The sequence below is a fragment of the Cylas formicarius genome, unplaced genomic scaffold (genome assembly GCF_029955315.1).
Source record: "Cylas formicarius isolate icCylForm1 unplaced genomic scaffold, icCylForm1.1 PGA_scaffold_4__25_contigs__length_36172078, whole genome shotgun sequence".
NCBI classification, from domain to species: domain Eukaryota; kingdom Metazoa; phylum Arthropoda; class Insecta; order Coleoptera; family Brentidae; genus Cylas; species Cylas formicarius.
The window spans coordinates 1,260,535-1,279,278 of record NW_026844334.1 but is presented as its reverse complement, the minus strand read 5'-3'; the positions used below and the strand labels follow the sequence as shown (position 1 = coordinate 1,279,278).

General features: G+C 33.9%; 1 protein-coding gene across 1 annotated transcript; it reads right to left on the bottom strand.

Annotated features, from left to right (window-relative positions):
- Positions 1–1,237: 1,237 nt before the first annotated feature.
- On the bottom strand, positions 1,238–18,729 carry LOC132700486 (uncharacterized). The gene is made up of 3 exons (XM_060667842.1): positions 18,575–18,729; positions 2,387–3,259; positions 1,238–1,478 (listed from the first exon to the last, which is right to left on the bottom strand). Exons 2-3 carry the CDS (start codon positions 2,875–2,877, stop codon positions 1,283–1,285), a joined length of 687 nt encoding a protein of 228 aa, XP_060523825.1. The 5' UTR covers positions 2,878–3,259; positions 18,575–18,729; the 3' UTR covers positions 1,238–1,282.
- Between the last annotated feature and the right edge of the window lie 15 nt (positions 18,730–18,744).

The following is an 18,744-nucleotide window of genomic DNA, read 5'->3' as shown; positions in this document are numbered from 1 at the left end:
ATTTTTTATCACGTTTTGTTTTCCTCACTAGAAAGTTGCTTTTTTTTTATTTCGTTGTACTTTACATGGAAATATATGCATTTTTTCTCTCCTTTTCCTTTTATTTCGTTTCGTTTTTCCTTCTAGTATTATCATTATCATTTTCTTTTTCAATTCTGGCGTTTATATTTAATTTTGTAAATATTTGACAAATGAAGATTGAACCTAAAATAAAATAAAAACCTTTTTATTAATATTTTCCGAAGTCCGAGATTAACATCATGTGCAGTAGCGCGTCTCGGTTGATTTTGATTTCTTTAAACTCTAATCCGCCAATATTAAAAAAAAATAGAAAATTATGTGAATTTTGGATCCAATTTCACCATGATAACTACACAAGAAGTTACTGACAACAACTTTGTCCACATTGCTCAGAAACAGGGACACTGACATTGAGGTTAGTAATTTAGGTATTTCCTTTAACTATCGATAAGTTATCGATAAAGCCCATTTTCTATTTATATTTTTACTCTAGGCAGTTAAGTAGATGTCAACAGCGGCAATTCGAATTCCACGTAATTTTCTTTAACTATCGATAAGTTATCGATAAACCCCATTTTCTACTTATAGTTTTACTCTAGGTAGTTTTTTTTTTGGTTCCGGGAAAGTTAAAATTTATACTAAAGGTAAATGTCAATAGCGCCTATTAGCAGATACCTCAAACTTTCCCCCACTCCCTCAATCGAAATGAAAATCTTAGGTTATTTTTACAATGTACAAGATTTTACATTGGTGGGTGTTTGAGAGCCTGAAATCTAATTCCAAAATAATGTTACAAAAATATCGATAAATAATTGACAATTTATCGATACTACCTGTTTTTTACCTATATTTCGCAACTTGAAGGGGAAAGCAAATTTTTAAATAAAAAGCCTCTGTTTGAGAATACTCTGCTGGACCGTCGTAAATTTTCTCAAAAATTTACATTTTTATTTTTTTTAATACTTACGTTGCTCTGAGAAAGTTTAAATTTTTATTGAAAATTTTCACTCAAGAAATTTTTATAAATTCTATCAAAATTTAGTTTTTTCTTTTTTTTTGTTCATTCATTTTACTTTTTCTTCACTTATTATTATTATTATTATTATTTTCTTATTTAATTCTGGCCTTTCTCTATTTCATTTAGTAATTATTTATATGCTTTTGACCCCGAGATTCGCCCCCCCCCCCCCCAAATTATAAAACACGAATTCGACAACACTCCGTATATTTTACAACCGACCACAACACGATACAGGGACGCTCAAATACGCGCGCCGCACTCGAACGTCACTTCGGAGCGTTCGTTGTCCATCGTCACTTTCCGGCCGTTGTTGCCGTCCAACATCAGAACAAACGGGCGTCGATTTGACAACACCGCATCTACCAGAAAAGTCAGCTGTTTGCCGCTCATTGGGCCGTCGTAACTGAATCGGTAGCCTGAGTCGGTTTCCGTCGCCCTGTGGCCAAATTTTTTACAAATTACAATCAAAGAGTTGAAAAACCCAAATATTCGAGTGGCAGGTATTGAAATTTGAGGGGGGAGGGGGGGTTGCGTGGTTGGGAAGTGGTTATGAAAATTGAAAAACCACATGTGCACAGGTCCAAGAAACACATCGTATCTTTCTTGAACGAGAGGAAGCAGTAGATTCGGATTTTTGCATATTGTACAGGGTGATTCATTAAAAATGTCCACCCATCTAGCTTTTCTCCATCAGATTTTTGAAAAAAAGTTTAATATAAAAGTTGCAGGGTACAAGTGAATGAGTTTTAAAAATTGGAGAACCACATTTGCAAGGTTTCAAGAGAAAAATCATTTCTCTCTTGAATGAGAAGAAGCAAGAGATTCGGATTTTTGCATTGTGTACAGGGTGATCCATTATTCTTGTTTCAGATTTTAGAAAAAAAAAGTTTAATATAAAAGTTGCACTGCTGTTACACTCAACCACCCAATGTAGGGTTGTTATGGTCTATACTGGGTGTTTTAAGAAAAAAAAATAAGATTTCAAAAATACAACTCGGATTTTAGGCACTTCGCATCCGTACTTCGACTTTTTGAAGTATTTTAATAAATCAAATACTAAGAAATAACAATGATTATTCTCTGGACGCTGTCATATTAACGCATTGAAAAAAATCAAGATATCAAACTTCTTTGGAAATGATTGGAGATAATAAGAATATATTTTTTTAATTTTTAGTTTAATGGCTTTTCAAAATTACTTCATTAAAATATCTGAAGCGGTATTACAGGTATTACAAAGACATATTTTATTTTTGAAAATTTTACCACCCCTATAACTCAAAAATTAAGACGTTTGGAACATGTCCCTTTGGAAATAACCCGTTGAAGGATCAAAAGATTTACCTACGGTTGGTGGCTGGCCTGGCTCCGATCAGTCGGAAAAATTTACACGATTTGATCTTCACGCCTTCGAACGTCATCCTTTCTAGTTTCGGGCACCGTTCCAGTAAGCGGCACAGGCCCCTCCCTCTTATGACGTCAGAAGAGGCTGTTCCCCAACAGTTTTTGACGTCTATTAGCCTCAAGTTCGAGGAATACCTCGCTGCATGGTCGACAAGGGCGTTGGCGTCGTTCCTGCCTCGGAATCGCACCTGGTTCAGTAAACGGGACGTCCTGATCCATCGGCACACGGTTCCCGTGGGAGTTGCTGGATCAGCTGCGATCCTGGTCCATAAGGTCGGGGTCGAAGCTAGAAGGAACCAACGTTTGCAGACGAGCCTCACGTTTTGGTACAGTTCCGTATGGTCAAGCCTCGCGAATATGAGTACCAGCAATTCGTCGGGGAGTTGGAGGGAGTTGTCTTCTAACCTCCGACGTTTGGCTCGCGTGCACATGACAGGGAATTTTTCGATAGCTTATTGTTTGGACGGTTGTCGTTATGGAAACAGTTCATTCATTTAGATTATTCTAAAGGCTTTGATCGGCTTGATTTTTTGAAAACTGCTTTGCTAACAGCCCTCGACAATGTGAGTTCTGAATTTCTCCCTGTTTCATCAGGTATACCGCAAGGTTCTGTCCTTGGACCTGTATTATTCTTAATTTATATTTCCGATATTTATACGTCCATCGAATATTTGAGTTCGCATTCATTTGCTGATGACACTCAGCCATTTTACTACTTCGATCCTAAATTATTTGATATAGCTTCAATTTATATCAATTTGAATTTGCATAACTTATTTCTATACTCTTCTAGGCATAATCTTCAACTTAATGCTAAAAAATGCAATGTAATGTTCTTTTCTCCTAAGCCTAACAATGAACAAGCATCCCAAATGCATTTATTAATTATCGGTGAACGTTTGAAAATTGAAAAGCCTTGGCGTTGGAATTTCCCACGAAATCCAGGAACTAAACTGGCTAAAAATTGACAGTACTTTCAAGTAATTTTTGGCGTCCATGTTCTCATTATGAATAAATCAAATTATGAAGATTAAGAATCTTCATCGTGTTGGCTTTTGGCCGCCATTATGGAAGTTACACCCCAACGGCAATGAAACTCGGGTCCGATGGGTACTAAAGAACGGAACTCTCAAAAGTTGTGGTAATAATATTTTTTTTGCTTGTTTAGGTTAAATTACACTTGGAAAAAACAATGACAGAATATATATAATAAATTCACAGCTAAGAATATGTATGCAAATTTACATTTAGTTATAATGTGCTGTACTGAAATTTTCCACCTCTCAATAGCATGTTACTAATTATCATTTTCTGCTCTGATGTTTGAATTTATTTGGTACCACAAATGCTCTATAGACTGCGCCGCTGGTGAGTTATAGTCTGTTCATAGATATAACAAAGTGACTAACTGATACGAATTAAGGAAAGACCCGGGCAAGCTGTAAGAATGAAATTTGGCAGAACAGCTCCTTACTTTACATAGAATTTTATTATTTGGGGTTTTGTTAGGAAAGATACTAAACAATATTTAGTTATGTATGTATTTATATTTCAAAAAATAAAATTATAAATTATTTTTATTACTTAAAATTATTCACACAATATATCAGTATCACTATCGCTATCATCGCCTGTTCTAATTATTATTTGTTCTATATTATTTGCAATACTATTGTTCTGCTTTTTCTATATGTTTAACAGAATCTTCGTCAATGTGGCCGTTTCTTCTAAAGAAGCTTGCTTGCTGGCGCCACGTTCAATTACTAATAAACTTAAACTAAGGAGCATACCAAACCAAAGAATAGGCGTAAAATTATTTTCTATTACGGACCACAATTTTTCCTGAATTTAAATTCCGAAACTTTAGGTAATAATCTTGTTGGATTGTATGTTAATGACAGCAATTGGTTACTTTCTTATATCTACGAACAGACCATATCTAAAAAAAAATAAAGGCTATTTATTATTATTATTATATAGTATTTTTTTAGAAAAATTAAAATGTTAGAAAAACGGATAGGTTTAGTTATGTGTGTTATTATTAATGAAGAAATTTAACAGTTTTAGACCGAATTCTTCACAAAATTTTAAAAAATGTATGTTTTATTCATGGAGATTTCTTTCGCCACCCTGTATACTTTAAAACGATTGCGCATCCTAAGAATCTTCACAACTTTATGTATTGTATATTAAAGAAACAATTTCGTTGAAATAAATGTAAATGGTACCCCGAAGACCACAACAGCAAATTTTTAACTCCGAAAGGGCGATTTTGATTTTACAACTGCCAACCAGGAAATACCTACCCCTATAATTCCCCATCGTTATCAATAAACATCGACTCAGCGGACGGAATTTTTGTGTGTATCTGCAGGTAGTCCTTCTAGACGACAATGCAGGTATGTATTTTCAATACCCACTAAGTACATTAAGATAAATGCCGGAAGAGAGACAGGCTAATAAAATTATTTATAACAATAGTTCGGACCCGACGTTATAAATGCCGAAATTCATCCCGGTTCCATTTTAGTCTTTGAGTGGTGACGGTTCGGGTTTGGAGTATCTTCAGAAGGTAATTACTTTTTTTCCAAACAAATTCAACGTATTTTGGTCCATTTAAGACTATTTTAAAATGAATTTATTAAGACTTTACTTGAAACAGAACTTACCTTTAGATGACTAGGACAAATAGGGCATTCGTAAGGCCGAAGCGAAATTTAATTTCTTGATTTTTTTTAATCCGATGCACTGTTCTGGCTTAAAAAAATAAAAACCTCAGAGAAATTATCACAAATGTTGTTATTATTTTCTTAAGGAAATCAGTGGCCTGTCACTGACTTTTTGGTTAATTAAGTCTTCACCGCACCGGTTAAATAATAATAATAATTATTATTATAATATTTCTTTATTAACATGGAATGCTACATACAAAAACAATAAACATAGCTATAACCAGAAATCAACATATAGGCAAAATTAAGATGAAACAGTGATTTATACTTAAAATCTAGGCATCACATTTTCTCTCAAGATAGTTTTAAAGTTATTGAAATTATCACAATATTTTACTTTATCACAGATGTAATCAGGTAATACTTTATTTCTTAACTTATACATAAAAATATTTTCATCATAAATAATTCCTTGTTTAACCGTCATTACATTAACAACATTTGATATTAGTTTCACGAGAGTGTATCTGTTACACTTGAAGATAGATGTTAATGCTCTATATAAAAGGTATTTGGTGTACATGGAAAGACTATGGCCTATTCTACATATAAATCATACTTTTTGTTAAAATTTTCTCGTTACGCAATCAGCATGCGGCCGTAGGTTTAGTTCTGAGTTTAACATGACTCCAAGGTACTGAATTTTATTTTCGTGTGCTGGAATGTCATTATTTATTTCAATTTTTATGTTTTCTATATTAACAGTACTCAAGTTTTGTTTTTTCCAAAAAATACAAAATTTAGACTTTGACGTGTTAATATTAAGTTTGTGTTTACATAACCGTTCATATATTCGGCTCATCTTATCTATGTAACTATCAACTATACAGGGTTTTTCACTCCGCACGCCAATAAGTCCAAAACGAAAAGAAATATTTAATTTATGTAAAAAGTAGTCAAAGTGTGGGGTCAAGTAGATATTTCCTAAAGTTTAAAAAATTCGACGCCTGCAAAGAGCTGGGCGTCGCGACGCGTCGAAAAATTATTCGATTGCAGAGACTTTGAAAATACGCGCATACAAAAGTACATATTATTTAAAAACTTTTTTTTTATTTACTCAAACTTATTTACTTTACCCGTTTCTAAGTTATAGCGATTTAAAGTAAACATTTCTTGATTAATAAAAAATGTGATTAACAAGTATCCCATGAATGTTAGTTACTATGGCAACCATTGTTATCGCAGTTGTTTTAAGTGCAATTACAAACGTAAGTTGTTATTGCTGTATCAAAAAATTGTCACAATTTGTCACAAGAAATATCGAAATTTGTTCGGTTTAAAAAAAACTAAGAATTATTATGTGAAAATGGTGCAATTTAGCAATGAGGAAAAAGTAGACATGTTACTGGTGTTTGGAGAATGCAGATGCAATTGTAGAGAAGCAAAAAGAGTTTACGCACGGCGTTATCCGCATAGAAGAGACCCCGATGCAAAAACCTTTTCAAGTTTATGTAAAAACTTAAGAGAATATGGCAGCTTCATAAAACCTAAAAGAGATAGGAACAGGACGGCTACAAATGATGAAAATACTGCTGCTGTAATTCAGCAGGTTGATAATAACCCCAAGATATCCCTATCAGAGATAAAAGAAAATACTGGTGTTACCATAAGTTCTTCATAGAGAATTCTACATAGAAACTCTTTTCACCCGTACAAAAGTAAAGTTCATAAACTAGAACCAGGCGATTATGCTAGAAGAATGTATTTCTTAGCGACATTGTCCGATTTGTATAGCCAAGATGCAAATTTTCTCTCGAAAATTTTATGGAGCGACGAAAGTCGATTTCAAAATAATGGAATCGTTAATAGACACAACTGTCGTTTTTGGTCCGAAAAACATCCTCGTTGGATTACAGAAAGAGGTAACCAACGAATTTTTAGTATCAATGTTTGGTGCGGCATATTAAATGGATTCCTTATTGGACCTTACTTTTACGAAGGAACTTTAAATGCAGATCGCTATTTAAGATTTCTTCAAACTACACTTCCGGAACTATTAGAAGAAGTGCCTCTTGACACTAGAATGAATATGTGGCTACAGCAGGATGGAGCGCCTGCACATAATGCGCAAATAGTAACGAGGTATTTGAACCGAGAATATCCCAATAGATGGTTTGGTACTAATGGACCGGTAAGGTGGCCGGCGAGGTCCCCGGACATTACACCACCAGATTATTTTCTTTGGGGCTACCTAAAAAACGTTATCTATGAACCTATCGAAGATATGGCTGATCTCATTAACAAAATTAGTGCAGCGTGTGCCGCTATCACAAGAAGGACTCTCCTACAAGTGACCCAAGCTCATCTGTTAAAAGTTTTTGATAGTTGTGTTCGAGTAGAGCATAATTTTGAACAAAATTTTTGAAATTTCTTATTACGTAGTTAATTGCAATAATAATTTTGGTTATTAAATTGTAGGTATTTTACTGTTTTTTAATTTATTTATCATGTTATCAGAACTAAATCGATAAAAAATAATAAATAAAATCATACTAAAATAGTTGAAATCTATTGTTTGTAATTGCACTTAAAACAACTGCGATAACAATGGTTGCCATAGTAACTAACATTCATGGCATACTTGTAAAAATAAGCGTTAATCACATTTTTTATTAATCAAGAAATGTTTACTTTAAATCGGTATAACTTAGAAACGGGTAAAGTAAATAAGTTTGAGTAAATAACAAAAAAGTTTTTAAATAATATGTACTTTTGTATGCGCGTATTTCCAAAGTCTCTGCAATCGAATAATTTTTCGACGCGTCGCGACGCCCAGCTCTTTGCAGGCGTCGAATTTTTTAAACTTTAGGAAATATCTACTTGACCCCACACTTTGACTACTTTTTACATAAATTAAATATTTCTTTTCGTTTTGGAGTTATTGGCGTGCGGAGTTTTAAGTGAAAAACCCTGTATATAACATTGTATCATCTGCGAATAATTCGATTGTGCTATCGTTAATTACATTAACTACGTCTTTAATATACAATAGGAATAATAGAGGCCCCAGTACTCGCGCCTTGCGGCACTCCATACATTGTATCGACAGTATCAGAGAGAACTTTTTTTTGTGAAAAATGTAATATCTATCTCCGGAAGAAAAACTAGAAGACTGTTTTTTTTTACAATTTTAATGAGTGTTAACCGGGGTATGATAAACTAGACTAGTAAGGGAAAATCTCTTGAAACTAACGCTTGGACTCGTTGACTAACATATGGGTACAATGGAGATATTCAGATTATTTCCAATTTTTCTAGTAGTTCAGGATATTCATGAATAGAATCTAAAAGTGCTTCTTGAATTTATGTAAATCTTGCAGGCCGATGGGCTCCTTTTTAAATGATTATTGTATCTCAAAGTACCTGTTTCAATGTACAAATTATTAAGACGTGAAGAACTGAATTTAAAAACTGATGTCAAACAACCACCTCTATGCAAAAGAAATAATAATTCTTACAGACACAGCCTACCACAATGATAAGAAACAACTATAAAGATGTCAAAAATACACCTCAGAGTTTACATGCCTCGTATTTGCAATTCGAAGTGTAGTAAAATTTATTTAGAAATGATTGGAGACAGTAAGAATATTTTTTATTTATTTTAATTTTGTTGAAAATTTGTCTACCAAGATCTGGCAATTATTAGTAAGACTGGTGTTTAAAGGACTAACTGCCGTCCATTCCAATTCTTGAGAGTTAAAAAAAGGATCTTCCCAGAAGACTTATTTTTATCGCTCCCTTATAATGGATCGCTATTTCGAATGTGACATTTGAATAAAAATTCTATTTATATTTTAAATATTCCTCTTATATTTAATCTATAAGAAGTAAACATATCTTGATTCCTGATATAATACTTATCAATTTGAATTAAGTTTAATTTTAATCTTGAAAAAGTTCTTATATCCGGTTTCCCCAGCAAAAAAAACAAATAAAGAAAAATTGAAAAATGACGATGTTTAAGGTTTACTTTATTAAAATTTGAAAAAATTCTAATTAAAATAAGATTAAGATAATTAAAACCCTTAATAAAGACTACTGAAATTCAAAGACGGGCTACAAAAAAGTACTGAAGCCAATCCAACGACCTCGGAAAGCAATTTTCTTAAACAAACAAACCTTTTAAATATTTTTTTATAGGATAGTTGTATTTTAAAAATTTGTTTAACCTAAAAGAAATACTCATATTCAGACCACTGATATAATAAAACCAATCATTCCAAATTAAATTTCATTTTAATCTTGAAAAATTCTTTTCTCCGGTTTCAATCTGATTATTATAAATATTCTTGACAATAACAATAATTAGACGTTGATTAATCCTTTGGGAAAATAGTTACAACAAAATAAATGAAATGAAAATAGGAAAAAATTTCATTATTAAAATATAAATGTCATTGCATTAATGATGTTCGGCTTATATTAGTGTATTATATTATTATTTATTTAAACTGCAGTGAAAACTTCCTATTACGAACAAAATTTGTTGTACAATCCACTCTGTATAACGAATTTCTCACTCTATACCGAAAGAAAAAAAGGCCACATCAGTAAGGAATGTCGGCCGACTTGTAATTAAAAGAGTCGCTTACCTTCTCAGAATTCCTTACCCTAATAATCTAATTACCGAGAACTTAGTCGTCCTAAGTGTTTATCTCGTAATGCCTTTATCGATATAAAAGCACACCATTGTCTCAATCAGTTGTAATCTGACTTAGTGAATACGGCGAGCATGGCGAGTATGTGAAAAATTTTATCTCTGGATGATAAAGTTGCTTTAATTCGGGAGATAGAACTGGCAGAAAAGAAAAGTGATGTGGGACATCGATACGGACTTACATCGTCGACTGTATCCACGATTTGGAAGTGGATTTTGGAAATGATCAAGCCCGAAGATATGCAGTCAACTTTATTAGTAAAACTTGGAAAGAGGTGACGGCAGAAACAATTCAACATTCCTATAGTCATGCAGGACTTATTACCTGGACAGAATGCGAACAGGACAAGTGAGGAGTTGCAAGATTTTATGGTGATAGATCAGAATTTGCCTACAACGGTAGACTTGACAGATGAGGTCGTATTGCAACAAGCAAGAAAGGGTGAGGAAGAGCACCAATAGGAAGAAGAAGATGTCCCTCTCGAAGAATTGGGGAAAATACAAACATACTAAAAAAATTCAAAGGAAAATCACCGATTATTTGAAAAATTAAATGTTGTTCTTAAATATTTATATAAAATGTTCCTAAGTAGATGTTGAAATATGTATATAAAATAATTAAATATTACAGAACGAATATGCGTATTGTTATTTTTCAAGTGCCTATAATTCTTTATAACAAAAAAAAAGCAGTCCCTTCACTTTCGCTATATAGATTTTCAACTGTACTTTAAAGACCGACGGTATTATTTATATAGTTTTATTTACAATATCAGTTTTAATTGACAAAAATTCCCTAGCATTTCGTTTATATTGTTAGATTGAACGATTTCCAGATGGATTTGCTCGCCGCCATTTTGACGCTGCTGACAGCGGCGCGTCTCGCCTCCTCCGAGAACCACCCGCCCACCACCACGCCAGTGGCGGCGGAAACGGAGAGCAAACCGCCGAGAGATCCCGCTAAAAATTACCCGCCTCATACGGTCTACTCCTACCCATATCGCATGGATTACTTTTACCCCGGGGTGGTGCCTGAAAGTCAACCCGCCGCTCCCCCCTACCCCGTCGCGAACGGTTACGTTTCTTCAGTGATACCGGCGGCGCAGGTATGTATGCGGCGCCAAATAAATAAATAAATGAGTAAAAACGCGATTATTTTTAACACGCAAGCTGAACTGTTAACTTTTTACAAAAAATAACAATGAAGTCGGGAAAAGGCTAATACTGTTGAAGTAGGCAAAACCAGAAATTATAATCGCAGAACAATAATTAAAGCGACGTAATAATCTATGTTTAACGGAAGCACGAAAATATAACTTACTGTACAGGGTGTTCTCTAATTGAATGTTAATAATTAAACTGACGATTATTTCATCCATTATAACAAGAAAACTTCATATGAACATATGTCCCAGACGTCTTTACTTTTAAGACAGGAGTTTAAATAAAATATACTTGCGTGCATAGAATGGAAGGAAGCCTTCGAGTAGAATGCTCTCGACACCGTTCATCTGAAACTAGTATTATGGATACTTTTGTTATTTGGCCTCATGGTCAGGAATCCCCAGTAGATTTTCTTGGACATTTAAATTCTATACACCCTAACATACGTTTTACCATTGAGTTGGAAACTTATCAATAGAAAATCAGCCCTAACATTGGGTCATTCTGTTTACAGAAAACCTACGCACACGGACCGATACCTTAATGCATTGTCACGTCATCATCCGGCCCAAAAATCATCGGTTATCAACTCTCTTGTTTCCAGAGCCGTAAAACTGTCTTAGTCCGAGTCAGTCATTGAATATGTTTGGCACCAACTGAAATCTGCCATTCGTCGTAAAACAATGTTTTTCCCCGTGTTAACTCCAAAGTCCTCAAACTTATAGAAACCGAAGTTTTTAACATCCCTCTCTTAAACATGTAGAAAAAGCAGAACAATCGTATATCCATATTGAAAATAATATGGAACAAATAATAATTAGAACAGGCGATGATAGCGATACTGATATATTATGTGAATAATTTTAAGTAATTTCAGTAGGTAATAAAAATAATTTGTAATTTTATTTTAAATTTAAACATAAATGCATACATAAATAAATAAATGTTGTTTAGTATCTTTCCTAACAAAACCCCAAATAATTAAATTCTAAGCAAAGTAATGACCTGTTTGGCCATATTTCATCCTTACAGCTTGCCCGGGTCTTCCGTTAATTCGTATCAGTTAGTCACTTTCTTATATCTATGAACACACTTTACCATACTTACAAGACAAATGAGCAAAATATGCTCTGTTACTATCTCAATGGCACACTATTTATTTGAAATATTGAATTTTGTCTGAGTTTTTAAGAGAATTAGACTTTGCTAAACCACTGTTCGATGGTTTCTCTGCGTGAGCCATGGCCATCATGTTTATTAGACTTTTCACCGTCCTGCAATGACATTGACTCATCAATCCTTGCTCCGGCTGTCGCTTCCTGCAAGGCGTTCATTTGCGTGGTACAGTTTACCGGTTTCTTCAAAGATAATTGGTTCACATTGGCATCACTAGATGTCGGTAGCTTTGTCATTGATTTCTGTATCGACCTAGTATTAATCGGTTGAGATGTAGATGTAGATGGCGACTGTTTAGTTTCAAGGTGGTTCGTTTTGTTTACCAAGTTAGTTGAGTTAAAACTCTCTGGGGAGATTTTATAGCTATAGCTTGATTTTCTATTATTAACCCATTTCCAGCTTTTCTGTGTTTTTAATTATGGTTCTGACTCATTCACTAGCCAGTGTACCACTGGTGACACGGTCCGGCAACGTTTATTTATTTAATTATCGCCATCTTAGTCTTCTTCTTCTTAATTTAAGTCTATAACAAGGTTGTTACTATCACTTTAACTACCGCAGCTACGCATATAAAAGATAAGCACTCTTGACAAACTCATACTAAAGCATATTAAATTGTCTTCAAAATAACATGTTCATTTTTTGGGTCTGATGAATAGTTTCCGGAAAAAAATACACTAAAGATAAGCGCGATGAATATCGGTTCGTGAAATCCCGTTTAAGTGGCCTTTAAGTGTTTTTATTTTCGGAGCTGACCGCTATTCGAAGACGCCAGGCGTCGGGTCTGTAGGCGACGCGCCGTTTCAAAGCCGGGTCATAATTTATGGACGTCTTTTATGCATGACCCGTCGAAACGGCTTGTCGTGGGTCAAAGCGCCACCGTCCAATATATCACGCGGATATAATATCCAGCATTGTCTCGGAGTCGCGGATAATTACGGCACATACGGAGGTCCAATTCGGCCAGGTCGTTTCCTGCCGTGGAAATTGTTTTAAACGCAGGCCAATTAAACGCTCCGCAATTGCTGAAATTCGTCGGGACACGCTGTATAATATTTAGGGTAAACAATAATCAACAATCGAACTGAGGTGGCTTGAAATGAAAATCCATTTAACAAAATAAATAAGAACTAAAAGTTCAGATTTTCACGAAATTATATATTTTTACAAGACAATTGATTCAACAACACAAACTATTTGCTATTATGTATACCGAAAATTGACATTAAAACCTTAATTAATGTTGTGAGAATTTAAGTTTGATAATGGAGAGGTATTTAAATCTAATTGATCGTTAAGCAATACATTTGAACGTCTCATTGTCGTCAAAAATGTGTAAACGTGTAAAATACCAAATTACACACCGATCTAGCGTGCGGGAAGCGTCACTTTATCACGTCAGTTTCGTTTCCCACCAATCCGAGCCACTTCGGACATTTCCGGGATTTAACTCCGCTGTGCTCCGCTCGTGTCAAATAGACTCACGAGTCAAATGCCGTTTACCGCACTTGTAGCACAATATACTATTTTCTGCATTGACTTTTATATTTAAAAAAAAGCGTTTTTAAAGCTACCACATTTTCATTTATTATTTTATCTGTTCCTCTTCCTTTTAAGTCGACAACGTAGAAAATTAAATATTTTCATTACCTGTTCAGTTCTCTTTTATACGAATTAACCTCGTTTTCTTTACCTTCTTTTGCATACTTTTCTCTTGCTTCTCTTACTTTTTCATTTTCTTTGATATCTGTTAACCTTTTTATTGGTATTAAAAATTCCTCTTACCATTGAAATTACTCTATATCCTTTTTTAAATTTATTATTTCTATCAACATTTTAAAATATTTCTTTATTCCTATTTTTTGCTTTTATGTTAAAAATTCAATTCACCTCTTCTTACCTTAGACGTGCTCTTTCTGTGCTGAAGCAAAAAATTAAATTGATATTTATGATACTTTCAAAATCTTTTATATTAAATATTCTATCCCATTTATTTATTTGTTTTCCTTTACCCCTATATACAACTTTTTTTTCTAGTGTCTTTTCTTGTTTTCGAATTAAAGGTTTTTTCTATTAAATAGTTTTTTACTTGTTTTATTTGTTTAGGCGCTTTTTTGCATTTGCCTTTACGATTATTAATATTCTTTTTAGCATTTTATTCGTTTTTATATTAAATTTCCTTCACTTATTCCATTTTTTTACGTTTTCTTTAATCTTTGTCTACCCGTTATTTTGTCCGATTTCTTTATATGTTTTTTTTAATCTTTTAGAGGTAAACGTTATTTACTAATCTTTTAACATTATTCTCACGTTAGTTGTTGCACTGTTTACTTGTATTAAATATGTTTTTTCTTCTTTCAACTAATTTACGATTTCTGTAATTTGCAATTTTTCTTATTATTTCAAGTATTTTAAAAAATTTTGTTTCATAACGGCGATGTTTGGGCTTTTTATAACTCGCCTATAATTTCCGACGACCTTAACACGTTTCAGTTTAACATTTCAACCCGACAAGATCGATGAACGTAACGCTCTAGAAAATAGCTCTGGCGTATAAACGCACGGGTTCCGTTCTCAACCCCCCGCTAAATTATTTAATGTGCTTTCAGGTGGGTCTCGAAATAATGGGAAACGTCTTCTTGTATTTTCTCGTCAGACGGTTGCTTTTAAAAATATTAGACTTCTTTTCTCTGGTTCTGGATGTGAGAGACGCTCTCGTTGATAAAGACACGACATCTTTAACGACAAAGGTACGCCCGCCCATATCTTTCGGTGGAGGTTTCGTAGGGGTATCGCGGGAGCGCGTTTTGTAGTACAAAGGAAAATGAAAAATGCGCGAATATTTTTTTTTTCAAAAAACGTGAGTTCATAAAACTAATGGGTAAGGCGATTTCTAAAAATGTCTTAGTAAGTAGATAAGCGACGCTGGTTTCCGAACGGAACTGCTTACGTCACCTCAAACGTCAAGATTTGACATTTACACAATGAAAATGACAATAATTTCCTTAAAAACAAGAAATTTTCTTTTCTTAAAAAAAATCAAAATTTTTTGAATTTTTAAAGTTAACATAATATTCAAGCCGAAAAAATTTACTAAATTATTTCTAAGAAAATATGAAAAGGAAATTATATGTTTACTTCGATATCCATAATAATACCGGAATGCCATAATGAGGTATGGTATTCTTGTAGTAATGTAATCTCAAACGATAAAACATGGCGTTTATGATGTTATATAATTTAAATATAGCAATTTGTTATTAAGAGTTCAAATTGAATATCGCACAAGGGCTCGAATCTTTCAAATTGGCACGAAAAAATCCGAATTAATTTATTTTCGTACTTTTTTTTGAAAATGGATTTACAGGTGTGCAAGTAAATTAATGTATTGCACAAGTAAAAGATAGATGGAGCTCCTAGCAAGAATATAACAATGAAACAAATAACAATAACCATCTGGCTATACCGGAACTGTTGTTTTTATCGCGTTGCATTCGCATGGAAACTTCGATAACAAGTTTAACGATAATAAACGAAACGAGATTTCCATTTCAATTTGTCTAGACGGAAACCTAGTGTTGTTATTTATTCCGTGTGTATTTACGTTTCAGACGGCTTTAAGGGCAGTTTTCAAACTTTTCGCGAAAGTCGGACTCTATCTCGTCGGAGGAGTAGCTCTGCTTGCTGTCGGTGGTATTTTCACGACCCTGCTGTGCAATCTGACTCCCATATGTACCATTTCGTTTAACGGATACGATCTCAAGGTAATGTGTTCGCAACCACTATGTTTGTTATGCGCTTTGGTCTTTGGTGACATTCAAATTATGCCTTTGTGTATTGTAATAAGAAGATTTTACTTACAAAAATAAGTATATTTTGTTACTTTAAATTTGTATTTTCCAGAAAACGGAAATTGAATATAAAAGCAAATGAAAGGCTAAAAAGAACGTTAATAATCGAATAGGCAAATAAATGAAAAAAAAAAATCCTAAACAAACAAAAAAAGTAAAAAAATAGTTCGAAAAGTGAGTTTTGAGAACCGTTTTTTTTTTAATGTGACTTATTTTTCGGTATTTTTTGCAAAATTGTATGTTGCACGTAGCTTTGGTTCCAGGCGTTGGACAAGGAGACCGTAAGGTCTCTAATGACCCCCGACAAGATAGCGACCGCTGCCGCCCTTGTGCAGGACGCCATTGGAAAGTACCAGCGGCTTCAAAGGGCAGTGGGACAATAGATCCCGGAAATCGGTGTATAAAGTTAAAATCCTAAAAAAAAACAACTCATCTTTCCAAAGAGATAGACGACAATCGGTGTATCTGTTTTTGATCCAATTTTAGTAAACAATGCAATGATAAAAATGGTACATGGAGATCTGTTGGGGTACCTTTTGGAAAGAGTGTATCTTTATAACTTTTTTCATATAGAAAATTTATACGATAACAATTGAGTAGCACTTTTTACGTGGCATTTAATGTATATTTCATTTTTTAAAGTACTCGCTTAGTAGTTAATCAACAGAGAACAGTATTAACAGGGTTTTTCTAACAAATTCATTATACGTTCATCGAGACGTAACTTACAAACGCATTTGAATTCTTAGGCTTAAGCAAAGTGCCGAGCGTACCTCTTTTTAAAAATATTTTATAAATCAAAATTTGCAAAAACTGTTGAAAGTGACGTCTTCTATCTCTGACTATCTGAATTTAAAATATTGTCGCGTCTTTTTTTGAATACGCAATAATGCTGAACCCAGCAACAGATGTCCATATGCTAGTTTATGAAGATCGAGCTGTATACACCTATATGATTGTTAAAAAAAGTTGGCACTCCCTGTACAGTAAAAATTATAACGTGTGTCGTCGTGATAGCAGATTCTTTGTCGAGAATTGTCAAGTGTATGTTTTTAGAGTCTAATAAATACCTGAACTAATGAACCCATATTTTCTTCATGTCCTTCCCTAACAAAACCTTCGTGTTTGTTTGGTTGCGGCCTTTTGCCATCATTTGGACAGCCGTCAAAACGCGAACTCAAACGTCGCATTTCTAATTGAACGTCCATTTGGTAAAACGTTGTCTACTTTTATACTGGATGTCCAAAATTGATTTTGTAAATATTCACATTAGATAACAGAAATGACGGAAATGGCAACTTACGACTATTTTTTTATAATATGAAAGTCGAATTTTCAAAAACCATAAAGTTCACATACATCAAAAATGGTTTGACGTAAGTTTTGGTTATTATACACGAAATATGTTTAGAATTCCATATTTAACTTACCCTATATTTACAGGGTGTTTATAAAATAGGTGGCAATTTTTAAATAAAAAATGGGTAATTAATTGTGTGGGTTCCAAGATACTGTATTGGAAAACTTCATCTACCAGGAAATGTGGGAGATCCCGGGCTTTAATCGCTAATTCTGTAATTTTCTCGATTATGTACAGGGTGTATCGGTTATAGTCAAAAAACTAAAAGACCCTGGTAAAGTATTAGCTGCAAATGAGAAACTGTAAATGATAGGAAAATTTTGTTTAGAAGGTATTACGAACTGTGCCAAGAGCTTGAGAAGTACGGACCTGTTCGGCCATATTTAATTCTTACAGCTTGCCCGGGTCTTTCCTTAATTCGTATCGGTTAGTCACTTTCTTATATCTATGAACAGATTTTACCTGGTTGCCGACTTTGCCCGTAGTTTAGACAGGCGTCAAATCGAGAACTCTCTCTTAAGGTCTAACGTCACATTTCTAATTGAACGTCCATTTGGTAAAATGTTGTCTACTTTTATACTGGATTTCCAAAATTGATTTGTAAATATTCACATTAGATAACAGAAATGACGGAAATGGCAACTTACGACTATTTTTTTATAATATGAAAGTCGAATTTTCAAAAACCATAAAGTTCACATACATCAAAAATGGTTTGACATAAGTTTTGGTTATTATACACGAAATATGTTTAGAATTCCATATTTAACTTACCCTATATTTACAGGGTGTTTATAAAATAGGTGGCAATTTTTAAATAAAAAATGGGTAATTAATTTTGTGGGTTCCAAGATACTGTATTGGAAAACTTCATCTACCAGGAAATGTGGGAGATCCCGGGCTTTAATCGCTAATCCTGTAATTTTCTCGATTATGTACAGGGTGTATCGGTTATAGTAAAAAAACTAAAAGACCCTGAAAATTGCCGTTTTTATAGGTAAAATATTAGCCGCAAATGAGAAACTGTAAATGATAGGAAAATTTTGTTTAGAAGTTATTACGAACTGTGCCAAGAGCTTGAGAAGTACGGACCTGTTCGGCCATATTTAATTCTTACAGCTTGCCCGGGTCTTTCCTCAATTCGTATCAGTTAGTCACTTTCTTATATCTATGAACAGACTTTACCTGGTTGCCGACTTTGCCTGTAGTTTAGACAGGCGTCAAATCGAGAACCCCAACACCTCACGCCAATTTTCACCCACCATCTCTTAAGGCGTCGTGTTACACGTCTAATTGCAAATCCAGGGACGTCCGTCAAGCTAAATAAAAAACGTGTTTCTCGCTACTAATCTTAA